At 42.2% G+C, this 22,374-nt stretch overlaps 1 protein-coding gene across 2 annotated transcripts in view; it reads right to left on the bottom strand.

Annotated features, from left to right (window-relative positions):
- Window positions 1-8,830: 8,830 nt before the first annotated feature.
- The window catches only part of CBLIF (cobalamin binding intrinsic factor), a 20,543-nt gene continuing 6,999 nt past the window's right edge, over window positions 8,831-22,374 (bottom strand). For both annotated transcript variants that reach the window (XM_049646003.1, XM_049645999.1), the window contains exons 4-10: window positions 21,290-21,403; window positions 20,717-20,857; window positions 18,732-18,913; window positions 15,054-15,231; window positions 13,492-13,693; window positions 10,596-10,714; window positions 8,831-9,456 (exon numbers count right to left, since the gene is read on the bottom strand). In XM_049646003.1, the coding sequence (XP_049501960.1) occupies window positions 9,395-9,456; window positions 10,596-10,714; window positions 13,492-13,693; window positions 15,054-15,231; window positions 18,732-18,913; window positions 20,717-20,857; window positions 21,290-21,403 (998 nt within the window). In that variant the 3' untranslated portion in view covers window positions 8,831-9,394. The remainder of the gene's footprint in view (window positions 9,457-10,595; window positions 10,715-13,491; window positions 13,694-15,053; window positions 15,232-18,731; window positions 18,914-20,716; window positions 20,858-21,289; window positions 21,404-22,374) is intronic.

The raw sequence follows: 22,374 nt of genomic DNA, 5'->3' as shown, positions 1-22,374 counted from the left end.
GGTGTTCTTTAACCTCCATGCTTTTGGAGGTTTTCCAGACTTTTTCCTGTGGTTGACTTCAAGCTTCATCGCATTGTGGTCTGAAAGTATGCATGGTATGATCTCAATTCTCGTATACTTATGAAGGGCTGTTTTGTGACCCAGTATGTGATCTATTTTAGAGAATGTTCCTTGTGCACTCGAGAAGAAAGTATATTCTCTGCTCTCTGATGCAGAGTTCTAAATATATCTGTCAAGCCCATCTGATCCAATGTATCATTCAGGGACCTTGTTTCTTTATTGGCCATGGGTCTAGATGATCTGTCCATTTCTGTAAGTGGAGTGTTAAAGTCCCCTGCAATTACCACATTCCTATCAATAAGGTTGCTTATGTTTATGAGTAATTGTTTTATATATTTGGGGGCTCCCGTATTCGGCGCATAGACATTTATAATTGTTAGCTCTTCCTGATGGATAGACCCTGTAATGATTATATAATGCCCTTCTTCATCTCCCAGGTTTGGTTCTTGACGTAAATGGCACCCACATGTGTGTTGTCTGTATGTATGTGTACAGTACCTCATTTTAATAAAAGATTAGGATTTTGCTTATCAGAGTGACTAATATCATAATGTAATAAATCACCATGGAACTTCCTCGCCCCAGGAAGCCCACAGAACCTTCTCAAGGGGCTACTTAGTATTCACTTATTCATCAGTTTAGCTTCCATATGGTGTAGAGCATTTCTAAAAGAGCAATGGTACTGATGTGGTGTTTTGGGGTCTGGGAGTGAATGGTCAAGAAAGAATTCTTGAGACATTTTTGGTGCAAAAAAGTGGCTTTTATTAAAGCACAGGGACAGGACCTGTGGGCAGAAAGAACTGCACTGGGATTATGGAGTGATTGATTATATACTTTTAAGTTGGGAGGGAGTTAGGGGTAGTGTGAGTCTCTAAGGAATTTGGAAGTGAGGTTTTCAGGATCTTGAGGGGCTAGCTGCTGTTAAGAAAAAGTTATTTCCTACTATCCAGGAAAATATTAGTCATGAAACCCTTCAAATGTATTATCAGTGGGCCGTATATTTGGAGGATGATTGCCAACACGTATCTTGGGGAAGGGAGTAGAGAAAAAGGAAGTTTCCAAAGGAATTGTTATATGTTAAAGAAGACTTACAGGATCCTGGAGGTCAGGCCAATGTCAAGCTCAGGTTGCTTTTTGCTTCTAGCAAAGTAGTAACCTTGAGGCAGTTGATTTCTTGGAGAAAGGTCACCCTGCCTGTCTCAAGGACTTGTCAATGGGCTGTAGGTTGTAAGGAGATTTAAATTTTTTCTACATTTATTTTGCCTTTGTTCTCCCCATCAGTACCCTAGATTTTTCCACAACAAAAACCAATATATTCTAATACAATATTAATAATTAATATTATTTTTAACATTTATTCAATTTTGAAAGACAGAGAGAGACAGAGCATGGGCAGGGGAGGGGCAGAGAGAGAGGGAGACACAGAATAGGAAGCAGCCTCCAGGCTCTGAGCTGTCAGCACAGAGCCTGATGCGGGGCTCAAACCCGTAAACTACAAGATCATGACCTGAGCCAAAGTCGGCTGCTTAACCGACTGAGCCACCCAGGTGCCCCAGTAATTAATAATATTGACTTGCTGTTTACGAGAGGTTTTTATTGACACAAAGACTATCTTATTAGAATCCTGTTTCAAAGATGATAGTGGTGGAAATGATGCACAGGAAAGCATTCATTCAACATGTCTCCATTGAGTGTCTACCTTATTGCCATGAGAAAAATGAGTATGTCTACACATATTCCAGGGCTTTAAAGCTAAATTAGATTGAATCCCAACTTGGCAAGCTACTGAAGTTTTACAGAAGAGCTATTTCCAGCATTTTTCATTGATTAAATCAACAGGCTCAAAGAAAGGACCCACTCCTCAATTGTTTGACCAAGAAGAGGGAACCATGGTAACTGTTCTTGTTTTTGGTTTCACCTATGTCGTGAATGATTCCCTATTGTCGTTCAGTCGAGTTATTTACAAATCTTTTATTATAGGCCATGCTGCAATGAACTTTGTACACATCTTGTTGGTACTGTTTTGGTATTTCTTTCCGGCAAATTCCATAAAAAGAAATGATGAGATCAAAGGGAATGTTCGTTTAAAATCGTTTTGCTCCATACAATTATGCAAAATTGACCTTCACCAACAATGTATCAAAGTGCCTGTTTATCCACACCCTTGCTGAGCTTTCTTGTACACCTTTCTTTTAGAGCTTTGCCAGTATGAAAGGTGAGAGATGATGTCTAATGGTTTATGTTTATGATAGGCTGTTAAAACGGGATTGTGTCTGACTCAGCTTTGCCTGAGGCCCCAGGCTGTGTGGTAATCCCCACATTCCCAAGTGAGGTGCTAGGCCTCTTGGGCAGGATTTACGAAGGACATGGGAGGATTTGGCTTCACTATTCTTAGCTCTCCACTTTCTTGCAGCCTGTTAAAAGCACTGAAAAAATCAAGAAAAGAAGTGTAGCCTGGAGATTACAGTAAAGATTTCTTTGGACAGTGTTGTTGGTATATTGTGAGTTCCACTCTCGCTCTCCCATGGCTAGGCATTGGGGTGCTCCATCAAGCTTAGTGAGAGACATTCCAAGACACTCAGCTTGATATGGCCCTCTGCTGTTTGAGGGGGAGTGGTGTTGGCCCCAGGTTTGAGAAAAGTGTATGTTTGGAGGTTTGATGCAAAGTAGAGGGCTGCGTTGGGAAGTAATTACATCTTCACTGATGATGGGGCAAAGGCGTGCATATCTTGTTCACCAGATGTGGACCCCAGTGCAGTGTGTCGGTTCAGGGTTTTCTTATATCCTGTCCAACAGGACCCCACTGAGGAGCAGAGAGAAAGAAGCTGGAAGAAGTGATGATGGATGTCCAGGGCCTGAGGGAAGCATCATATGCAACCGGCCAATGGTTCAGCAGAGATGACTTTGCATGCATCCGAATATCCTCAGCAGTTAGGGTAGGGTATTTGTGTGTGTGTGTTTCTCTGAAGAATCTGTAAAGCACCCCTGAGAGAAAGAGTATACTTTAAACTATACCTGGAGTGGAGTCAACCACTGTTGGGTGCTGGATGAGTTTGTTCGGCTGCTGTAACAAAGTACCCCAAACTGTGGGTCTTTAAACAACAGAAGTTTATTGCCTCCACAGCTCTGGAGGCCACAAGTCTGAAGTCCAGCTGTTAGCAGGGTCCGTTCCTTCTGAGCACTGTGAGGAAGGGTCTGTCCTGGGCTTGTGGATGGCCATCTTCTCTCTGTCTCTCTACCCATCGTCTTCTCTTTCTGTGTGTCTTTGTGTCCAAATTTCCCCTTTTTATAAGACAATGGTTGTATTGGATTAGGGCCCACCTTATTGACCTCATTTTAACTTGATTATCTCTGTAAAGAAGGACACTTTCTCCTAATGAGGTCACATTCTGAGGTGGGGGATGGCGGTTAGGGCTCCAACACATCTTTTGGTTGGGGAAGGGGGAGGACACCCTTCAACCCATAACAGGTGCTATGCCAGTCAGCCATGTCAGAGGGGTCAGACACAAAGGTGAGAGACGAGGGGCAGAAAAGATCCTGCGTGATTGGTAAAAGTACAAAGTGAGGAAATTGAGAACCCCTTCCCCCCCCCCCCCCCCCCCCCATGTTGTTTCTACTACAGTCACTTGATCTGGAGCAGGACTGAACTAGGGGAGAGGAGCAGCTTTGCCTTTTGATGGAATTCAGGGTTGTGACTGATGAGGGAGCATAAGGCAAGCTGACACCCCACACCCCTCACCACCCAGGTGGGACATGTGTGACACTCCTCAGGTACTCCTGGGTGCCCAAAAGGTGAGAAGGTTAACTGATACAGATCACAGCCATGCAGGACATGAGTCTCCATTAGTTTACAAATGTCTTAGTAAATTACAAGAAAAAGGCAATCTTATCAATAGCCTAATCTCCAGAAACCTATAGACTCAGTTTCCTGGAGCCCCAACATCGCCCTTCCCTCCATAGTGATGTGGGGGACAAAGGCAAGAAGGAAATGGCAGGTAAAATTAAATTTCTATAAGACCTGCAGCCCCTTGACAAATATTTGAGGCAAATACAAAGTATAACATTCTTCGAGGAACTCCCTCCTGTCTTTTTTGTTTTTTAAAATTTTTTTTTTTTAACCTTTATTTATTTTTGAGACAGAGAGAGACAGAGCATGAACAGAGGCGGGTCAGAGAGAGGGAGACACAGAATCCGAAACAGGCTCCAGGCTTTGAGTTGTCAGCACAGAGCCCAACGCGGGGCTCGAACCCACAGACCTCGAGATCACGACCTGAGCTGAAGTCGGACAGAGCCACCCAGGAGCCCCAACTCCCTCCTGTCTTAAAGTTAATGCCTTACTAAGGGAAAACAACCTTAGCTTGACAGTAGCTAGGCCATTGGCGTCTTAAGAGTCCTCTTTAGCATATGAAAGCCCCTTTGGAGGCCTCCCTTTTGCCTTTACCTCTCCCATCTCCACAGTATATAATCGGTCTCTCTTCACAAGCCCAGTGCAGCTCTTTCTGCCCAGGGGTCCTGTCCCTGTGCTTTAATAAAATCACTCTTTTGCATCAAAGACACCTCAAGAATTCTTCTGGCTGTCAGCTCTGGACCCCCTACCACTCCAAAACCCCATCAGTGACTATTACACAGTATTGGACATTTTAGTTACTGAGATCAGAATGTTTTCTGTGACTAGAAGTGATAGTATGAGTTATTTTATTTTTATTCTTTTTTTTTTTTTTTTTTTTTTTTTAATCAGAGAGTAATATGAAAATTCAGAAAACCCCTAGCCTTACAGAGTTGGTTTGGAGTTTGGATAAGCAGGAGCAAGGTAAACTAAAGTTGACTTCTTTTTTTTTTTTTTTTTTAAGTTTATTTATTTTCAGTAATCTTTCCACCCAGTGTGGGGCTCCAACTCATGACCCCATGATCAAGAGACATAGGCTCTTCTGACTGAGCCAACCAGGCACCCCATCTGTTTTTTTTAAGACTTTATTATTATTTATTATTATTATTATTTTTATTTTAGAGAGAGAAGCTGGGAGATGGACAGAGAGAGAGAGAATCTTAAGCAGGTACTATGCTTATGGGCTGGATCGCACGACCCTGGGATCATGACCTGAGCCCAAATCAAGAGTCAGCCACTCAACCGACTGAGTCACCCAGTTGCCCCAAAGATTTTATTTTTAAGTAATCTCTACACCCAATGTGGGGCTTGAACTCATAACCCTGAGAGCAAGAGTCGCATGCTTCTGACTGAGCCAACCAAGCACTCCTAGGGTTGATTTCTGATCGCATTCTCTGAGTCCTACTTCATATAGCTTACACCTTGGTTATATACTAGTTTGCATTCTTTCAGTGACTAGTGATGTTGAACTTGTTCTCCTGTCTTTGGTCTTGTATATTTTTTGTCTACCGCTTTCCTGTACGTGTGATTTGCTTGCTTCTGTACTTTGTCTATATATCAATTATCAATTGTATTATTTATATTTTTTATCCATTCAAAAATTCTTACTATATATCAAGTATATTAACTCCTGTGTGTATATGATTCAATTTTTTAAAAATTTCAATATGTCCTTTAATTTTTTTTTTTGAGGTAGGACCATTTATAATTTTTACACAGTAAAATCTGCCAGTTATTTTCTTAAGAGTTTTTGACTTTGATAATATGCTTATAAGGGCCAGAAATAGGGATATAATATAATTCTTTGGCCAAGTTGAAAATCATCATTTAATATGATGATTATATGATTTTATAATTCACTAAATTCCCACATAATTTTTTTAAACATTTTATCCCATTCCCATGTTCTCCCTGATCTGAAGCCAGAGCTACACTGTTTGAATTATTGTCCTTTTATTACATATTTTTATATGTTTGGTCAAATTCACTTTACTTTGCAAAAAAACATCATGGCTGTTTTGCATGTTTGGTGTCCAAGATAAAATTTGGAACCATTTTGTTCTATTCTGTCTCTGTTTCTATTTTTATTTTCTTGTCCACAGTTCTTTTTTCTTTCTCGCTGTTGTTGTTCTTCTTATAAATCTCAGAGCAGTTTGTACTTCCAACCAAGATTCTTTGTCATTTCAAAGTATTGTAGATCTGGGAAGGAAGGGGCTAGAGGATTTTCTATTTAGTTCCACGTCCTTATCAGAGTGTGGTCCTCAATCATGTACTTGCTATAGGTCATTCATACATCTAGTTAAAGGAAAATACAATTGCAATTGGAATTGCAACAAAAAGCAATCCTCCCTCCTCTCCCTAGCATCTTCACAAAAACCATCATGCTGAAAATTGACCACTTCCCTGAAGAAAGTTAGGCTTTACCAGCCACGGCCAGTAGAGGTCGCAAAAGCCGCTTGTTATAATCCCTGAAGCCATAACTGAACCCATGCTTGGGCACTACGCATTATGCAGTAATGACCCACAGACTACATTTTATTACAGCACTTCCTCAAAATGGAATTGCAGCTTGTCATAGGAGATCCACTGTCAACCTGCTCGCCTGTCCCCCACCCTTGCCAGTACAAATGAACGCACAGTTAATTGTAAAATTTGGGGACAGTCCTCTCTCTCTCTCTCTCTCTCTCTCTCTCTCTCTCACACACACACACACACACACACACACACACACACACACACATGCACACACACCCTTTCCCTTTGTTGCCCAATATATTGTTAAATAAAAACTCATCTTTGTTTAAAATAATTTTCCTCATCTTCCAGTTGCTTAATTATTATGTATCGAATGAAGAAAACGTAGACCACAGTGAAGCAAACCAACAAAATCAGTGACCATTAATTCTGTCACAGTTAATTACTATAATACTCTGGCATGGGTGGCATTATAATGCATTGTGAACGTCTCTCCATGTCTGCAAGTATTTATCTTCAATGTGAATTTTATGGACTTTTAAAAAAAATTAATTTTAAGGGATGCCTTGGTGGCTCAGTCGATTGACCATCCTACTTTGGCTCAGGTCATGATCTAGTGGTTCATGGGTTCAAGCCCTGCATCGGGCTCACTGTTGTCAGCGCAGAGCACACTTCGGATCCTCTGTCCCCCACCTTCTCTATCCCAACCCCCATTGTGCTGTCTCTCTCTCTGTCTCTGTCTCAAAAATAAAAATAAACATCAAAAAATTAATTTTAATAGTGCATCACATTTCTTTTTTAAAAAATTAATTCACTTTTGAAATTCAAGTATAATTAACATACAGTGTTATATTAGTGTCAGGTGTACAATATGGTGATTCAACATTTCCATACGACCCCCAGTGCCCATCATGACAAGTGCACTCCTTAATCCCCATCACCTATTTCATGCATCCCCCCACCTGCCTCCCCTCTGGTAGCCACCAGTTCTCTATAGTTAAGAGTCTCGGTTTTTTTGTTTGTTTCTTTTCTCTTTGTTCATTTGTTTTGTTTCTTAAATTCCACAAATGAGCCAGTAATTCCACTACTGAGTATTTACCCAACAAAATGAAAACACTAATTCAAAACGATATACGCACCCCAATGTTTGTTGCAGCAATATTTACCAGAGCCAAGATATGGAAGCAACTCATGTGTCCATCCACAGATGAACGGATAAAGAAGATATGGTCTCTATATATAATGGGATATTATTCGACCATTAAAAAAATAAGACCTTGCCATTTGCAATAACATGGATGATCTAGAGGCATAACGCTAAGTGAAACAAGTCAGTCAGAGAAAGATAGACACCGTATGACTTCATTCACACGTGGAACTTAAGAATCTCAGTGATTTTTAAGTATCCCATCATATGGATCTACCAGGGTTTACCTGTCCATTGCTCTATTGTTGGACAGGTAGACTGTTGCCATGTTTTCCATATTATGAGTATCATGGCATGTTATGAGAGAGCACTTGTTCACACCCCCTGAGGGTGCCTTCCACCATGGTAACAGTCCTGGCCTTCTTCTGGAGTACAGTGACGTATCTAATAGGCATGTTTGGAATGAGGGCTTGGGCTGGTGGCTCACACCTTCTTCTCCCAGGAACCACTGTTACCAGAGGGCAGGCTCTTATTCTGAGACGCTGGGAGGGGAGACCTGTGACAGGGCAGGCGAGTCTGTATGCCTCTGGGCTTCAGTATTAGGAAGTGTACTGAGGCTGCACATGTAAGTTTGCTGTCTAATTACCTCAGTGGATGTTTTGATTCTTGTATATGTGTGTCCTATTATGATTCTCTCCTTTGTCTAATTTTCAGAATTGGGATTGGGGGGGTCAAACTGAAGAACATTTTAGGTCTTTTGATATGATTTTCTTTCTTGTTTTAGAGAGGGAGTGAGAGCTCCAGAACACGAGTGGGGGCAGGGGTAGAGGGAGAGATAGATAGATAGGTAGATAGGTAGATAGGTAGATAGATAGATAGATAGATAGATAGAATCTTAAGCAGCCTCTATGCTCAGCTCAGAGCCCAAAGTGGGGTTCGATCTCACCCTGAGATAATGACCTGAGCCAAAATTGAGAGTTGAATGCTCAACTGGCTGAGTCACCCAGATGTCCCTTTTGATACAATTTTCATATCCTTCACTAGAAAGCTGGTCCCTGTGTTGACTCCTACCAGCAGAGATGAAAGTTATGATTGTCTTTGAAAGCTTAATTTTTCATTCAAATATGTATATAGGATGGGGTTATATGTCTATATGTCTATTTAATATGTAAAATATGTAATATTTATGGGGTGGGATTTTAGATGTGTATTTATATTTAATATATAAAAGTTATGTTAAATTTTAATTACATACTAAATACAAATTATATATTAAATATGTATTTATATATATATTATATAAAAATATACATTTTTAACTTAATTTTGCCAAGAATCAATATTAGGAATGGAAGGGGAGAAGTACATCATCATTTACTTAGTTGTATGGGAGACTCATATGAAATAATTTTGGCCATTTCACTAAGTGATTTGAAAAGTAGAACTTGGTATAAGAAAAAAAAAATAGGAGATTTAAAAAATATATCATTTCATTTGTAGAAATAAAGGAATGTGTTGGTTAATTAACCAAGATCAGAATGAACTCTAAAAATATCAACTGGGCTCTCTCTTCTCCTCTTACCCTAGGTTTAAATTATGACTGGCAGTCAGTGCCTTGAGAAGCTGGACGTTTTTTCACGGGTCACAGATGTTGAGACTCTAGGGAAGTTTGAATCATTTATTCTACACAGTGTTTTCCATGTTTTTTTTACCAGGAATATGGGAGCATTGTAGATTTCCACCTTTTGGTGTAGATTTGAAATGAAATGAACAAAAATTCCATCATCCTTTGAAGGTGTTTGAGAGAACCTGAAGCCACTTCGTCCTTAGTACCGTGTGAAATTGGCTGTGATGTGCTCATGGTTGAAGGGTATGTAGTCAGCAACGCCTAGAAACAATCAGAGAAGAACATGAGGTGACCGTGGGGCGTATAAACACACCCACCTCCCAGGGGATCAGCTCATTGTTGGAGGAGTAAAGTCATCACAGAGTGAAATGGGCAGCTCCGTTGGTATGGAAGAGTATGGAACTGAGGTTTAGGGAGTCCTCGTTTCCAGGCTCAGAGTTGCCATGTGGAGTATGTCTTCGGAGAAGCCCCTTACATTGTGAGTCTCCTTTTCCTCATGTATTAAATTGCATTCATAATATTTACCCTGAAGAAACATTTTCAGCACTAGGAATAATGACTGCCAGATGCCTAATACAGTACCTGACACGTAGTAAGTGTGCAGTAAATGGTGGTTACTATTAAACTTGCTTAGTTAAGCCAAATTTAGAGCATTCAAGGTAGAAAGATCTCATATTCATTTTTGAAGATTTTGCAGACAATAAGGAAGGGCAGTGTGTTGAGAATTCTTGTGTTTCAGGGCAGGAAAGTTAGATGATGGCGGTATTGATGGCTTCCAAGTTGCCAGGCATTGGAAAGAATGACAATTCCGGGCCCAAATCTTTTTGGATCTCAGAGGCTTTCTGTTTATCATTCTTTCCTCAGAGAAGAAAAGCAATTGGCAGACATAAGAATAAGCCTGATTTAATTTTTTTGTTTATTGATTTTTGAGAGAGAGAGACAGAGAGACAGAGAGACAAGAGAGACAGAGTGCAAGTGGGGGAGGGGCAGAGAGAGAGAGGGAGACACAGAATCCGAAGCAGGCTCTGGGTTCTGAGCTGTCAGCACAGAGCCTGATGTGGGGCTTGAACCCATGAACCGTGAGATCATGACCTAAGCCAAAGTCAGACGTCCAACCAACTGAGACACCCGAGTGCCCTAAAAAAGCTATTTTAGAAAGCCAGCCACCTGTTCTATCATCTATCTATCCCATCATCTATCAATCATTCAATCAAATCACTATATGTATATTCATAATATACGTGTATGAATATATATGCATAGTCACTGTATGTATGATTATCATATATATACATATGATCTCAATTATTTGCTGATTGAATGAATGAATTAAAGAAGAGAATGAAAGAAAGTAGCCTTCAGACTATGGAAGAGATTCCCAGATTCCTTTCCTTTCTCACCTTCATCCAAAGGTGTTTTGCCACTAAGGAATTGCCAGTAGGTCCTATGATGAACATTTTCAGCAATATTATTGATGGAGGAGACAACAAGGCCCCAAGATGTCATTGTGGTTTCAAATCTGTAAGAATAAAATCATGTATGTGATTAATATCTCATTTAGGAAAGGCAATAAGAGGTTAAGGTGAAGGGACAGAGACATTCTCTTTATTTTATTTTAGAGAGAGAGGAAGGGAGAGGGGAAGAGGGAATGAGAAACAGATAATCTTAAGCAGGCTTCATGCCCAGCATGGAGCCCAACATGGGGCTCGATCCCATGACACTGGGATTATGACCTGAGCCGAAATCAAGAGTTAGCCACTCAACAGACTGAGCTACCCAGGCGCCCTGGGACAGAGACATTCTAAATGCTTTATACATCAGATAAAATCATGCTCAAAAGAGAAATTAAAAATGACTAATGAATATGAAATTACTTCACTTAAAATGAAATGAAATTAGCCTGAAGGGAGTTTTTTTTTTAACCTGTCAATAAGCAAATTGAAGAAAATGTAAATGCCCAAATATGGGTGAATAATTACGTGAATTGTGGGATGAATATTCAAGACTGAATTTTTTTGCAGTTACAAAATTATATTTTTCAGTAATTTTAAGTGACATTACAAATGCTCCTCCAATAATGTTAAGTGAAAATGTGGGACATAAATTGTACACGAAATAGCTATCCCATCTATGTGATGGATCACAACTGTTTATAATATGCATGGGAAGAAACCACCTACAAAAGGATAAAAACATGTCCACAGTGATTATGTTGTGCATGTAGTGTAGATGTTCTGTTTTCTCCTTTATGCATCACCCCCCACCTGTCTACTGTAAGTATTTATGACATTCACAGTCAGAAAAAGAAAAATCAGGCAAAATTAAAGCTAAGCTCAGAGAAGTAGTAAGGTAGATTCAGAGGGTTGTTTGAAAGCTGAGTATTCTTGGAGTGCAACTTTGATCCCGACCTGGGTATAGAAGTCAGGGAAATTATGGAGCTGGGCCGTGGACAGCAGGCACGACTCCCCGAGCCCAATCCTGTGGGGTAGATTCCACATCCCACTCAGCTTCACTCCCTCAGACTTGGTCAGTCGTTCTCCTTGGCATGTCTCTGCAGGACTGGGGTCATGTCACCTTCCCTTTCAAAGACTCTCCTCTTTTCCTTTCCAGCACCTGGCATGTTCCCTCTGCTCCCTCTGCTATCTTAGTCTTCTCCATTTTTCTCTCCTGCTTCCTCTTTTTGCAAACTATAACCACCTCACAAGGCTTAATTTTCTCCTCTGGATTTATTTCTGTATTCTTCCCTTTATGACAGGGCAGTGGAAGAAATATGAGCTTCGCGGTCAAGTCTAGGTTCCGATCTCAACTCTATTAGCTACATGTCATGTGATCTTAGGACTGTTACTTAGCCTCTTTGGGCTTAAGTGGTGCTATGCGTATAATGGGCATGTAGACCTGTCTCATGTTCTTTTTATTTAAAAAAAATTTTTTTTAACGTTTATTTATTTTTGAGACAGAGAGAGACAGAGCATGAATGGGGGAGGGTCAGAGAGAGAGGGAGACCACAGAATCTGAAACAGGCTCCAGGCTGAACTGTCAGCACAGAGCCCGACTCAGGGCTCAAACTCACAGACCATGAGATCATGACCTGAGCCGAAGTCAGATGCTTAACCGACTGAACCACCCAGGCACCCCTTTTTATTTTTTTTAATAGGCTTTATGCCCAACATGGGGCTCCAACTCACACCCCCAAGGAGCGTTGCATGCTTCTCCCTTCAAAAGCTCCCCAGTGCTTCTGTTTTGAACACATACAATTAGACACGTCTAAAGGAATTAAGTCTTTTTCTCTGAAAGACATTCTTTCTTTCTGGTACTCCTATCAAAAGTTTGGAAGCTTCTCTCTCTCTTGCCCCTTGCATCCAGTTCTCACAGAGACCTGTGGAGTTTTCCTTGGTGTGAATCTGTTTGTCCTACGTGGAATCTTCATTACTTCATAGATTCATGACCATAGGCACACCCCAGATTTCCTCCTTGTCTCCCATTCTCAAACCAACTAACATTTTACAACATGACCTTTCTTACTTAAAAACTTGCAATGCTTCTCCATAATGTGGAGTCCAATCTCCTGAGCCTGGTTTTTCAGATTTTTTACATTACCCAGACTATCCTTCTGGATGTTACTTACTTAATTCAGTCTTGTATTCTCTTCTTTAGTCACGCTGGACTACTCGCTCCCAGAATTCCTTGCTTCTTCCTGCCTCCGATGCTTCTTCTTCTTCTTTTTTATCTATCTATCTATCTATCTATCTATCTATTTTGAGAGAGAAAGTGCAAGTGGGGAAAGAGCAGAGAGAGAGAGGTAGAGAGAGAGAATCCCAAGCAGGTTCTGCACACTCACCATGGAGGCGATGTGGGGCTCGAACCCACGAACTGTGGGATCATGACCTGAGCCCAGGTTGGACGTTTAACTGAGGACATTTAGCCACCCAAACACCCCTTGAATGCTTCTTTCTAGCCATTCCCTCTTCCTAGAATACCATCTACCCATATCTGCCCTACAGTACTTATCCTTCGAATGTGGTCCAAAGCCCCAAGCCTTTCTGGACTATTCCAATCCACAACAGACTCTCCCCTTTGAATTCCTGTTTGTAAACCTCTATCATATGTTGACTTGGGTGATTTAATGTTTCCTGAGAGCCTTGCCTAGTTGGTAGTTTGCAGGCCTCTTGAGGGGTGATGGGATGAAGATCTGTTAAATTATCAGAAGGGAAAAAAGGTAAGAAAAGGCAGGAGAGAGAGAGAATGGGAATTCAGGCAAGGCCTGGGGGGAATGTGCGTGTCGCTTACAACACTCACTTGAACATGGAGCTTCTGCGCTGGGCTTCCTCTAGGACAACAAGTAGCACCGATCCAGCTTTCACACTGACATTGATGGTCTCATTGAAGTGCAGCTCCACCCCCCTCAGCTGGTTATTGATGGTGTATATGACGGTGATGTTGGATGCTGAGGTGGGAGCAGGGTTGGTTTGGTTGGGGAGGGTTGGTTGCCCTTCATGACCTGTGAAGAGCAAACAGGCCAAATTTGTTAAAGACTATGGGGTTTGTACTATTAGGTGCAAAATCTCTGTTGTTAGCGACTCATCCTAAAAGAAAAACAAACCAAAAAACAAACATTTCAAGGAATGGCAATGATATTGTGTCCTTGGTGGGTTGTTCTGAGGAACTGGTGTGGTCCATGGAGCTCTCATTTCCATTCTAGAGAGTTGTTTTTGGCTGAAGAGCTGACAGCTAGTTTTACAAGGAACATGAGTTTTGTTGAAGGAATTTCCACTGTGAATCTGGAGGCACTGGTAGTAAGTTTCAGGCCATTTAACAAAACACCTGGGCAACTGTAGTGTAGAATGGTAGGAAAGACTCCAAAGCCATCTTGTGAAGGTGGGGAGATCACTGGGAAGCAGTCTAAGGAGTTAGGTGAATGTGGCTGTGCTTGGGATCCGGCTGCTTGATCGCGGTCTCTATAGATTCTGTTCTGAGATAGACAAGGAGCTTAGTCATCTCTGCTTGTCTCGGGAAGTCCATGCAACATGAGATGAATAGTGCTTTATACTAGTGTTTGATAACAAAGAAGAGTTGGCAGTATGTCTACCAAGGACTAGTTACCTCTGGAGTGATAAAATTTTTATGCAGGACTCCCACTTTCCTTGTGTACATTTCTGCAGTGTTTGAATTTTAAGTATCCTTGTATTGTATTTTTAATTGTATAAAATAGAGATATTTCAAATCAGAGGGTAACGTGCCAGGTTTCCACCCCCATTCCTTTGGTGTGCCAGGAGCACCAAGGCTTCGTATTTAGATCTCCACGTCTGGGCTGAAATGCCAACTCTGTTCTTCTCATAAGTCTCTCAGACCAGATCAGTGATTGGCCATACCTCCTTTGCTTTTGCACTGTATGTGGCTTCTATTTCTATTTAATGCTTATTTCATTCTTCCAAATGTTGTGGTTTTTGTCTATGTATCTATCTCATGACTTTGTAAAGAGGAGATATCTGAAGATACTGTGTAATGTTTGAGGCATTCATCCCATGAATGAGTGAAGTTATATATCATCTGATTGTTAAGACCATGGACCTTCCCCCTTCACCATCATTTCACTTCACTATCATCTTCAGCATCATCTTCACCACCTACTATAGTAGGTGCTCATTTAATGTGTACTGAGTGAAATGGACATGGGGGCTGAACTCTGAGGGCAGGCTGGCGCAGCTGTGTGTTAAGACATGACACTTGGGAATTGGAAATCGGATGTGTCTCTGCCTACATAACAAGCCTATATGCCACTTGAAATTGATCCACATATTATTATGGACATAAGTTTCCACTTTATACCACAAGGAAAGGCAGATGTTTAGAGTTCTTACCAGGGATACATGACACATGGGGCACATCTAGGTATGTCTTGCCTTTCAGGGAAGGGAGGATTTGGGCAATGGACATGGGATTGTGGAATTTCCCCAGCTCAATCTCCTTAAGTATTGTGTCCATGGTCTTCTTGCAGTTCCACTTCTTGGGAGGGTGCTTAGGTGTCACGGAGAGAGCCTGGGGCAGGAGAGAGAGGGAGAGAGAGAGAAGGAGAGGGAGAGATTGGTTGATTAGGCATAGCTGAGAGTTGGCCTTTATAAGCTTTATAAGGGAAACACTTGATCACTAATCTTGGGGATCATCCAGAGTCCAAAACTGAGCTGCCCAAGGTTCAGGACGATGTCTCTTTTGTTCACTCTGTGTCCCCACCTCTTAGCTCAGTGTCTATCACATAGCAGTCACACAACAAATATTTGTGCAACAAACAGATTTGGGGAACACTATTAGGGCTGCTGCATTTATAGTATGTTTTATATAAAATAGTTCTTAAACGTAGAACAAGGTGAGAGCCGGGCAAAGCAAGCTCCAGGGGCAGCTAGTCTGGAACAGCCTGGCCAGCGAAACATAGGAGAGCTCTTTTGTTTTGTGTTGTCCTGCACACCCTTTGGTGGACTCCTCCCACACTTTGTATTCCCATCAGGACTGTCAGCCAGAGGCTCCACAACCCTGGCCACAGGGGTGGATTCATGGCCTGGGCTGGGCTTATCATAGCGTGCCATCCTTTTGGTGACAGTGATTGGTGGGCATACACACTAGACAGAGTCCTTCCCTGATATACAGACACTCAGAGAGAGAAGCATTTCTTTCTTTCCTGCTGGGGGTATTCAGCTGGGACCATGTAAGTAAGCAGTGGGCTGCTGGTGACCATCTTCCTCAGCCACTTTGAAGAAACCATGGAGTAGGAGACAATGAAGAGAACCAGGGCTGAGCGATGAAAAAAGAGTGGTCCCTGAAACCATGATTTGAGTCCTTTCTTCTGGCTGCTCCTGAAATTAATCCAGCTCTGGACCCTCTAGTCTATATGAAATAGGAAATGCCCATTTTTTTCTTAAGTTATTTGGGTTTCTGTTACTTACAAAAATGATTCTTGCTAAATACACCAAGCAGTTCATTCTACTTTGCTGCGTTTTAGATCTCATTGGGTCAAATAGAAATCATAATTTCTTCCTACCTTTGGAGGTTCATTTGAGGTTCAGATGGGATGATAAGCAAGAGCATTTTGTGATGTATGTTATATAAGCTGTCATTACCATCTCCCTCACTTTAGGGTTGTCTGACCATGACCATCAGAGTATGTCAATGGTCTGAGATTGCTGGTTGGCTGATTCACCTGAATCTTAAAATGGGAAATGAGCAAAGGGGGAGGAGAGTCAGAACTGGCTTTGTAAGCCAAAGGCAGTTGATGAACAACCAGACAGTTTGGATAGGCATGACTATCACTGTTAACTTTGGCAACCATGAGTTGTGGCTCTTGCGAGGGGCCACTTTACAGGGAAATTTGGTTTAAAGGGCATCAGGTAGGTAGGTGCTCCTCAGCAGCCATATCTTGTTCACTTGCTGTATTCAATTCACAAATCCCAAAAGTAAGATGTAGCTCTTTGGGATAAAACATTACCAATGCCAACACTCTAGAGAGAAAGGACACATTATGCTGTGAGAAGCCATTGATAACTTTGCATGAAGATGTTTATCAGGTCCCTTTCCAAGTTAAATCCCTATCAGAGGAATTTTGAAACCTTTGGAATAGTGATGGAAACAAGAGATGAAACTCTGGAAGAGAGGAAGTGCCACATGAATGCCTAGGGAAGCCGTGTGGGTGGCCCAGACCACTTGAAGGGCACTGGCGTCCTGGAAGGTGAAGAATGAAGGCTGAAAAGGGAGAGACCGTGAACAGTTATTGAGCACCGCCTTGTGCTTGTGATTTGTAAAAACTATGCTTGCATCCTTGTTCTGATTGGGAAAGTGAAATTCAGAGAAATTCAGTGTTTGCCCACAAGGGTGGCAGATCTGGGCTTCAAACTCAAGTTGTTACATGTCCAGAGCCCTCTGGTTTTTGACACCAGAACATTTTTAATTAGAAAAAATTTACGCATTAGATATCTGGCGATTCTAGATTACAGGCTGCTTGAGTAAACTCTAGATGTGTGCCTTAACTCAAGTAGGGAGAGGATATGTCTCCTAACTGATTAGAAATCCATGTGGCCTGTGATATCTGGATAAGAATGAAGTTTTGTCTTTTCATAGGAAAAGCTTTAATTATCAGGCACAGCTTATATCAGAGTGTACCCTGCAGGTGATAAAAATCCCAAACACAATTCACAAGCCAAACTAACAAGAGCAAACCTTTCTCTAAGGTGAAGCAAGTTCATTTTAAGTGAGTCATAGATAAAACCCATCTTATATCCCTTCCAGACTGCCTGTGATACTCCACACAGCTTTCTAGACCTGAGCCCCAGAACTGGTCTCATATGATTCAGCCATGGTAACAAACAGTCTTTTGTTCCATGACAAAATTTCATTCACCATGACATGATACGGAAGCTGACTTTGTTCTCATCAGTTGCTCCTAAACATGGCACATGGAGTGGGGACTTGGTGTTCACTCTTACGTTTAACATAAACTGATTTCTAGTCTGTTCATGCCCTTTGGTAATTTCTAATGTGTGGAATCAGGGCCAGTCTCCACTCCTCCCCATGTACGGATTTCTTCCTACCACTGTAGTGTATTAGGTTCAGGGCTGGCATTGTGATTCCATGGTTCTCTGTTTCCTGGGCTTTCTGAATGGAGAAGGTCATGATGTTGTTTTCCAATTAATTACACTAGGCATTTTGAGACTTTGGAGCACAGACTTCTCAGTTGGGGCTAGAGGATTTGGCCACAGGTGACCCTTTAATTTATGATTCTAGTTGGTTATGTCTCCCCACTATCTTTAGTATGTCTTCCACAGGAGGACGATGCTCTGGTCAACCCTAATCAGTGGAAGGGGGTTGCATTTGGAGATGCATCAAGCAACGTCTCATAGAATCCAAGCCTGGGGATCTGGGTTCCCAGGGAAGCATAGGATTGGGTATGTACTTGGGTACCAGACACACTTGGCTCTGCCATTTAGAGCACTGTGTGAGGTTGAAATGAGATCGAGACTATAAAAGAGCTTGACAAAGATTAGACATCCAATCAGCTTTAGGTTATTTTCATTAGTCCCTTTGCATACAAGCCCACATTTTTTGGATCACGGTAAAGGGCTAAAAAAAAAAAAAAAGAACACTTGACTGGCAAGATGGAATCAGAAAATTCTATTTTTTTGCGGACTTGTTTTAATATCCTTATATTTTTTATACATCAAATTTTCATCAGTCTGTAAATATTATGAACAAACCGATCATTATCAGTAATAAACTGATATGTTTCTTGGATTGACTTGTATTTTTTTCCCCAAGAATGAGAAAAGAATTCACGTAGTTTTATTTTCACACTTTGCCCATGAAGTAGGGAAGAAATAAGACTCAACCTACATTTTACCAGTAGAGAGACTAAGACATAAGCACCACAAGGTATCTACCTCGGGTTAAACTAGCTGGTCTTTCCCAGAGATGTTAGAAGCCTGGTCTCTTGATCCTACAACCCAGCCTTACCGTATTGGCATGGACCCAACAGAGAGCGTTGGTGATGTGTTTACCTGCATGGCAAGGCCAGTACTGTAGATGTCTCCAATGATGCCATTGTCTTTGATCCTCATGCTAATATTCTCTGCGACGTCCTCTAGTACCTGACCAAACAGACTTCTGTAACCTTCCTCTGAACCTACTGGGATCTTGTTGTACATACAAGTCAGAGCCAAGGTCACCATTGCTCCCGTGTCTGTGAATCACAGTGGGGATAAGGCAACCATCACCACAACAATATGAACAAGCAACATTTACTGTGTGCTTATTGTGTTCCAGCTACATGATCTCCTTTATTCTTCAGGACAACCTGTGAAGTAGGACCTATAATCGTCTCCATTTAAGGGATGAGGAAATGGAGGCTCAGAGAGGCCAAATAATGGCCCAAGGCCACACAGCTAGTAAGTAGCAGGGCCAGGATCTGAACCCAGATCTATGTGACTCCACAGCTCATGCTTTTAATTAATGTAGACTGGCGCTTGATTCAATCCCATTTCTCTTGTGCTAGTGTTTATCTTTAAAAATGTCACCAATGCTTGAAGGCTGAGCCATCACCACCTCTCATTGAAGCCTTCCCTTGGGCAGCCCTATGCCACAGGTGCGGTCTCTTTCCTGACCTTTTTTATTTTTTAGCATGTGTTGTTTGGACCTGTTTTGCAATGTCAGCACTCACTGCTCTGTTTTGTTGTTACCGTGCTCTGTGAGCTTCTGGGTGGTGGGAAATTTGCACCCCCCCATGGCACCCAGCACAGGGGTATTTCCATGATTTGCATGGGAAAATGTACGTGGACTGAATGAGCAAGCGCTGGCAGGACAAGACCGGAACACATGCAAGACTTGCCAGATGACATCTTTTCTTTGACTGATCTTCCCCTCCCTACTGGGATCTCCACCTGAAATTTGCATAAACTCATTAAGGAAGACAGTGTTGTTGAAACCAGTGTTGGCAAAGAAGTCCAAATTTCCCAAACTGACAGAGACACCCCAGCAATGCATGAGGTCCCAGACAGAACACAGAGACCCGTCTGCTCTTGACCCCCAGGGACGTACCAGAGCCTTTGTTTCTTGGTCTGAAAGCCTGAAATGAGAGCATTTGCTTGAGACAAGAGAGGTTGTTGAGGAAGCATGGGTAAGGGGGTGTTAACCTGAGATACACTCTTGCTTGGAGAGTGGCAGAGGAGAAAATGTGACCATGAACGAGGGGCATACAGCAGTGTCCTCACAGACGGCATCATTCAGAGTCGGCACCATCATCTGCAGGAGGGGAGGGTGGACAGAGAAGGACCTGGTGCCATAGAGGGGAGAAGCTTCCATTCACAAGCAGCCATAAGGTTGCAGAAAGAAGGAATACGATGGTTCCAGTATATCCTTGAAGCGGAGGAGCATCAGTATCTGTTTATGTATTTTAAATGTTTTTTGTTTATTTATTTATTTTGAGAGAGAGAGACAGACAGACAGAGAGGCAGAGAGAGATTGAACTCACACACTGTGAGATTGTGACCTGAGCTGAAACCAAGAGTTGGGTGCCTAACCGACTGACCCACCCAGGTGCCCCCAGACAGCATCTGTTCAATAGAAAGAGAATATTTGAATGTTATAAGGAGAAACATTGAGAAGAACAGAGTGTGGAATCACCACTAAGAGAAGGTTCAGTGTATGGCTGAGTCTAGACATTGGTTTAATAATTCAAGAATTTGCCTGGAAATAACTCCTGACTTGGGTGAGTGACATGCTTATTGTTTCCAGTGAAGATTCTGTCATTGTCAAGACATTTCAAGTACCGTCCTGGTTTCTTTGTCTTACTATTTCCCTTTCATTTATTCCTTAATTCACATGTCCAACAAATATTTGTGAAGTACCTCCCATATGTAGACATTTTCATGATCCTGAGTTCTTCCTCCGTGGAGAACTCCCCCTCCCACTGTCCCCTCCGGCCTCCCATTCAGTGCCCGTGATGTTCCCTGCTCAGGGCAGTGCCTGGCAGTGGTGACCGACTCACCCATGTTGAAGGGGGAGGAATTGGCCAGCAGGATCTTGGCAAAGCGGACTGCTATGGGTAAGGTTGTCTCAGGGTTCTTCTGGCACAGTGCCAGGACTGCCAGACTGGGCCCGTAGAAGGTCGAAGACTGAGCATTGGGGCCTGGGAAGGGGACAGAGGGCCTCCGTAAGATTAACATCCTCCAGAATGAGGACGTTCATGAAAAAGGGAAAAGCCAAACCTTTTAAATAGAAATGTTTAGAAAACCTGTCCAAAAAGAAAGGCTCCATATTAGCAAAAGGTAACTTCAACACTTCTCAGAATAAGAATGTCACCCGGCATGAGAAGAGAATAAAAGGGATGAGGCTGTCTTCAGGTGATGGCATAAGTCTGTGTCCCTGGGGACAGTGGTCTTCTCTAGTTCACTTGGAATCGAAGTGAATATCTCGCAGTGGGATGATCTCAGGGATCCTAAGCAAAGGCAGCTGTGTTTCTTCCCTCACTTTCCATTCCCCCATCTCTTTCGTTCTAGGCTTAAAATTCTCAGGAAAAATCATTTGCCTCACTCTCCCCTCCCTTCTGATGAGCTCTTACTTGAAGGAGCCCAGTTTTCCATTTGTCTGTGTAGAATCGAAACTTTATTCCCAGGGTCTCGGCAGGAGGAGGTGAGGGCCATGACAGTAAGGGCGAGCTGGCCAATGGTCAGGTCTGTGGAGGAGAGAACAAAAGGGTTACAAAGGTATTGTCAGGGAAGAGTGTGCCTGGCGCCAGGGCTGAACTCTCTGCCTTTTGTCCAGATCATTGAATTTTTAATAGTGTGATTAGATAGGGTTTTTTTTTTTTTAAAGATTTTATTTTTAAGTAATCTCTTTACCCAACATGGGTTACACACTCACAACCCTGAGATCTAAGAGTGCTTTTCTGACTGAGCCAGCCAGGCACCACCTAGATAATTTTTTGATCTCTCCTTTTTAAGGAAAGAAGTGTGGACAAATTCTCAAGGAATGTTTACTCTGGTGACCACTCCGTGACTTGACAACTTCATCGAGAATCTCTGGTGTCTGTTTAGAAAAGCAGCAAGAACATCCATACAAATTCATACCTGAAAATAACTTTAACTTTATTGTCTCACTTGATTGTCAGGGCTACTCCTGGGAGGTAGGCAGTACAGAGATCTGATTATTACTGTCATTCTTATTATGACTGTTAGTGTCCTTGTTATTAGAATCGTCTACATTTTGCAGATGCGTAAGTGAGGTTGGTCAGGATTCGTGACCTGTTCAAGGTCACTGAATTACTTTTATTTTTTAAAGTAGGCTCCATGCCCAGTGTGGAGCCTAAGGCAGGGTTGAACTCAGGACCCTGAGATCAAGACCCGAGATGAGATCAAGAGTTGGATGCCCAACTGACTGAGCCACCCAGGTGCCCCAAGGTCATGGAGTTAATACGTGGTATAGAGCCAGAACTGGAAGCCTGCTCTTTTTACATCTGATCTAGAGCTTTTTCATTGTTGCTGCCCTCTTCTGCGAATGCTCTGACTTCATATGCATTTCTTTCCAGGTTTGTAGGGAAAGGTATTTGGGTGATTCAGGTACAGTCGCAGGTGGCATGGGAGTAAGGGGTGTGTGGAGCTAGGACCTGGGGCTGGAGAATCAGGGAGAGGATTCAGGTATAATCTC

Source organism: Panthera uncia, chromosome D1 (genome assembly GCF_023721935.1).
Source record: "Panthera uncia isolate 11264 chromosome D1, Puncia_PCG_1.0, whole genome shotgun sequence".
In the NCBI taxonomy this organism is placed as follows: Eukaryota; Metazoa; Chordata; class Mammalia; order Carnivora; family Felidae; genus Panthera; species Panthera uncia.
The sequence above is the reverse complement of the archived record's forward strand: the minus strand, read 5'-3'. Positions and strand labels throughout refer to the sequence as shown.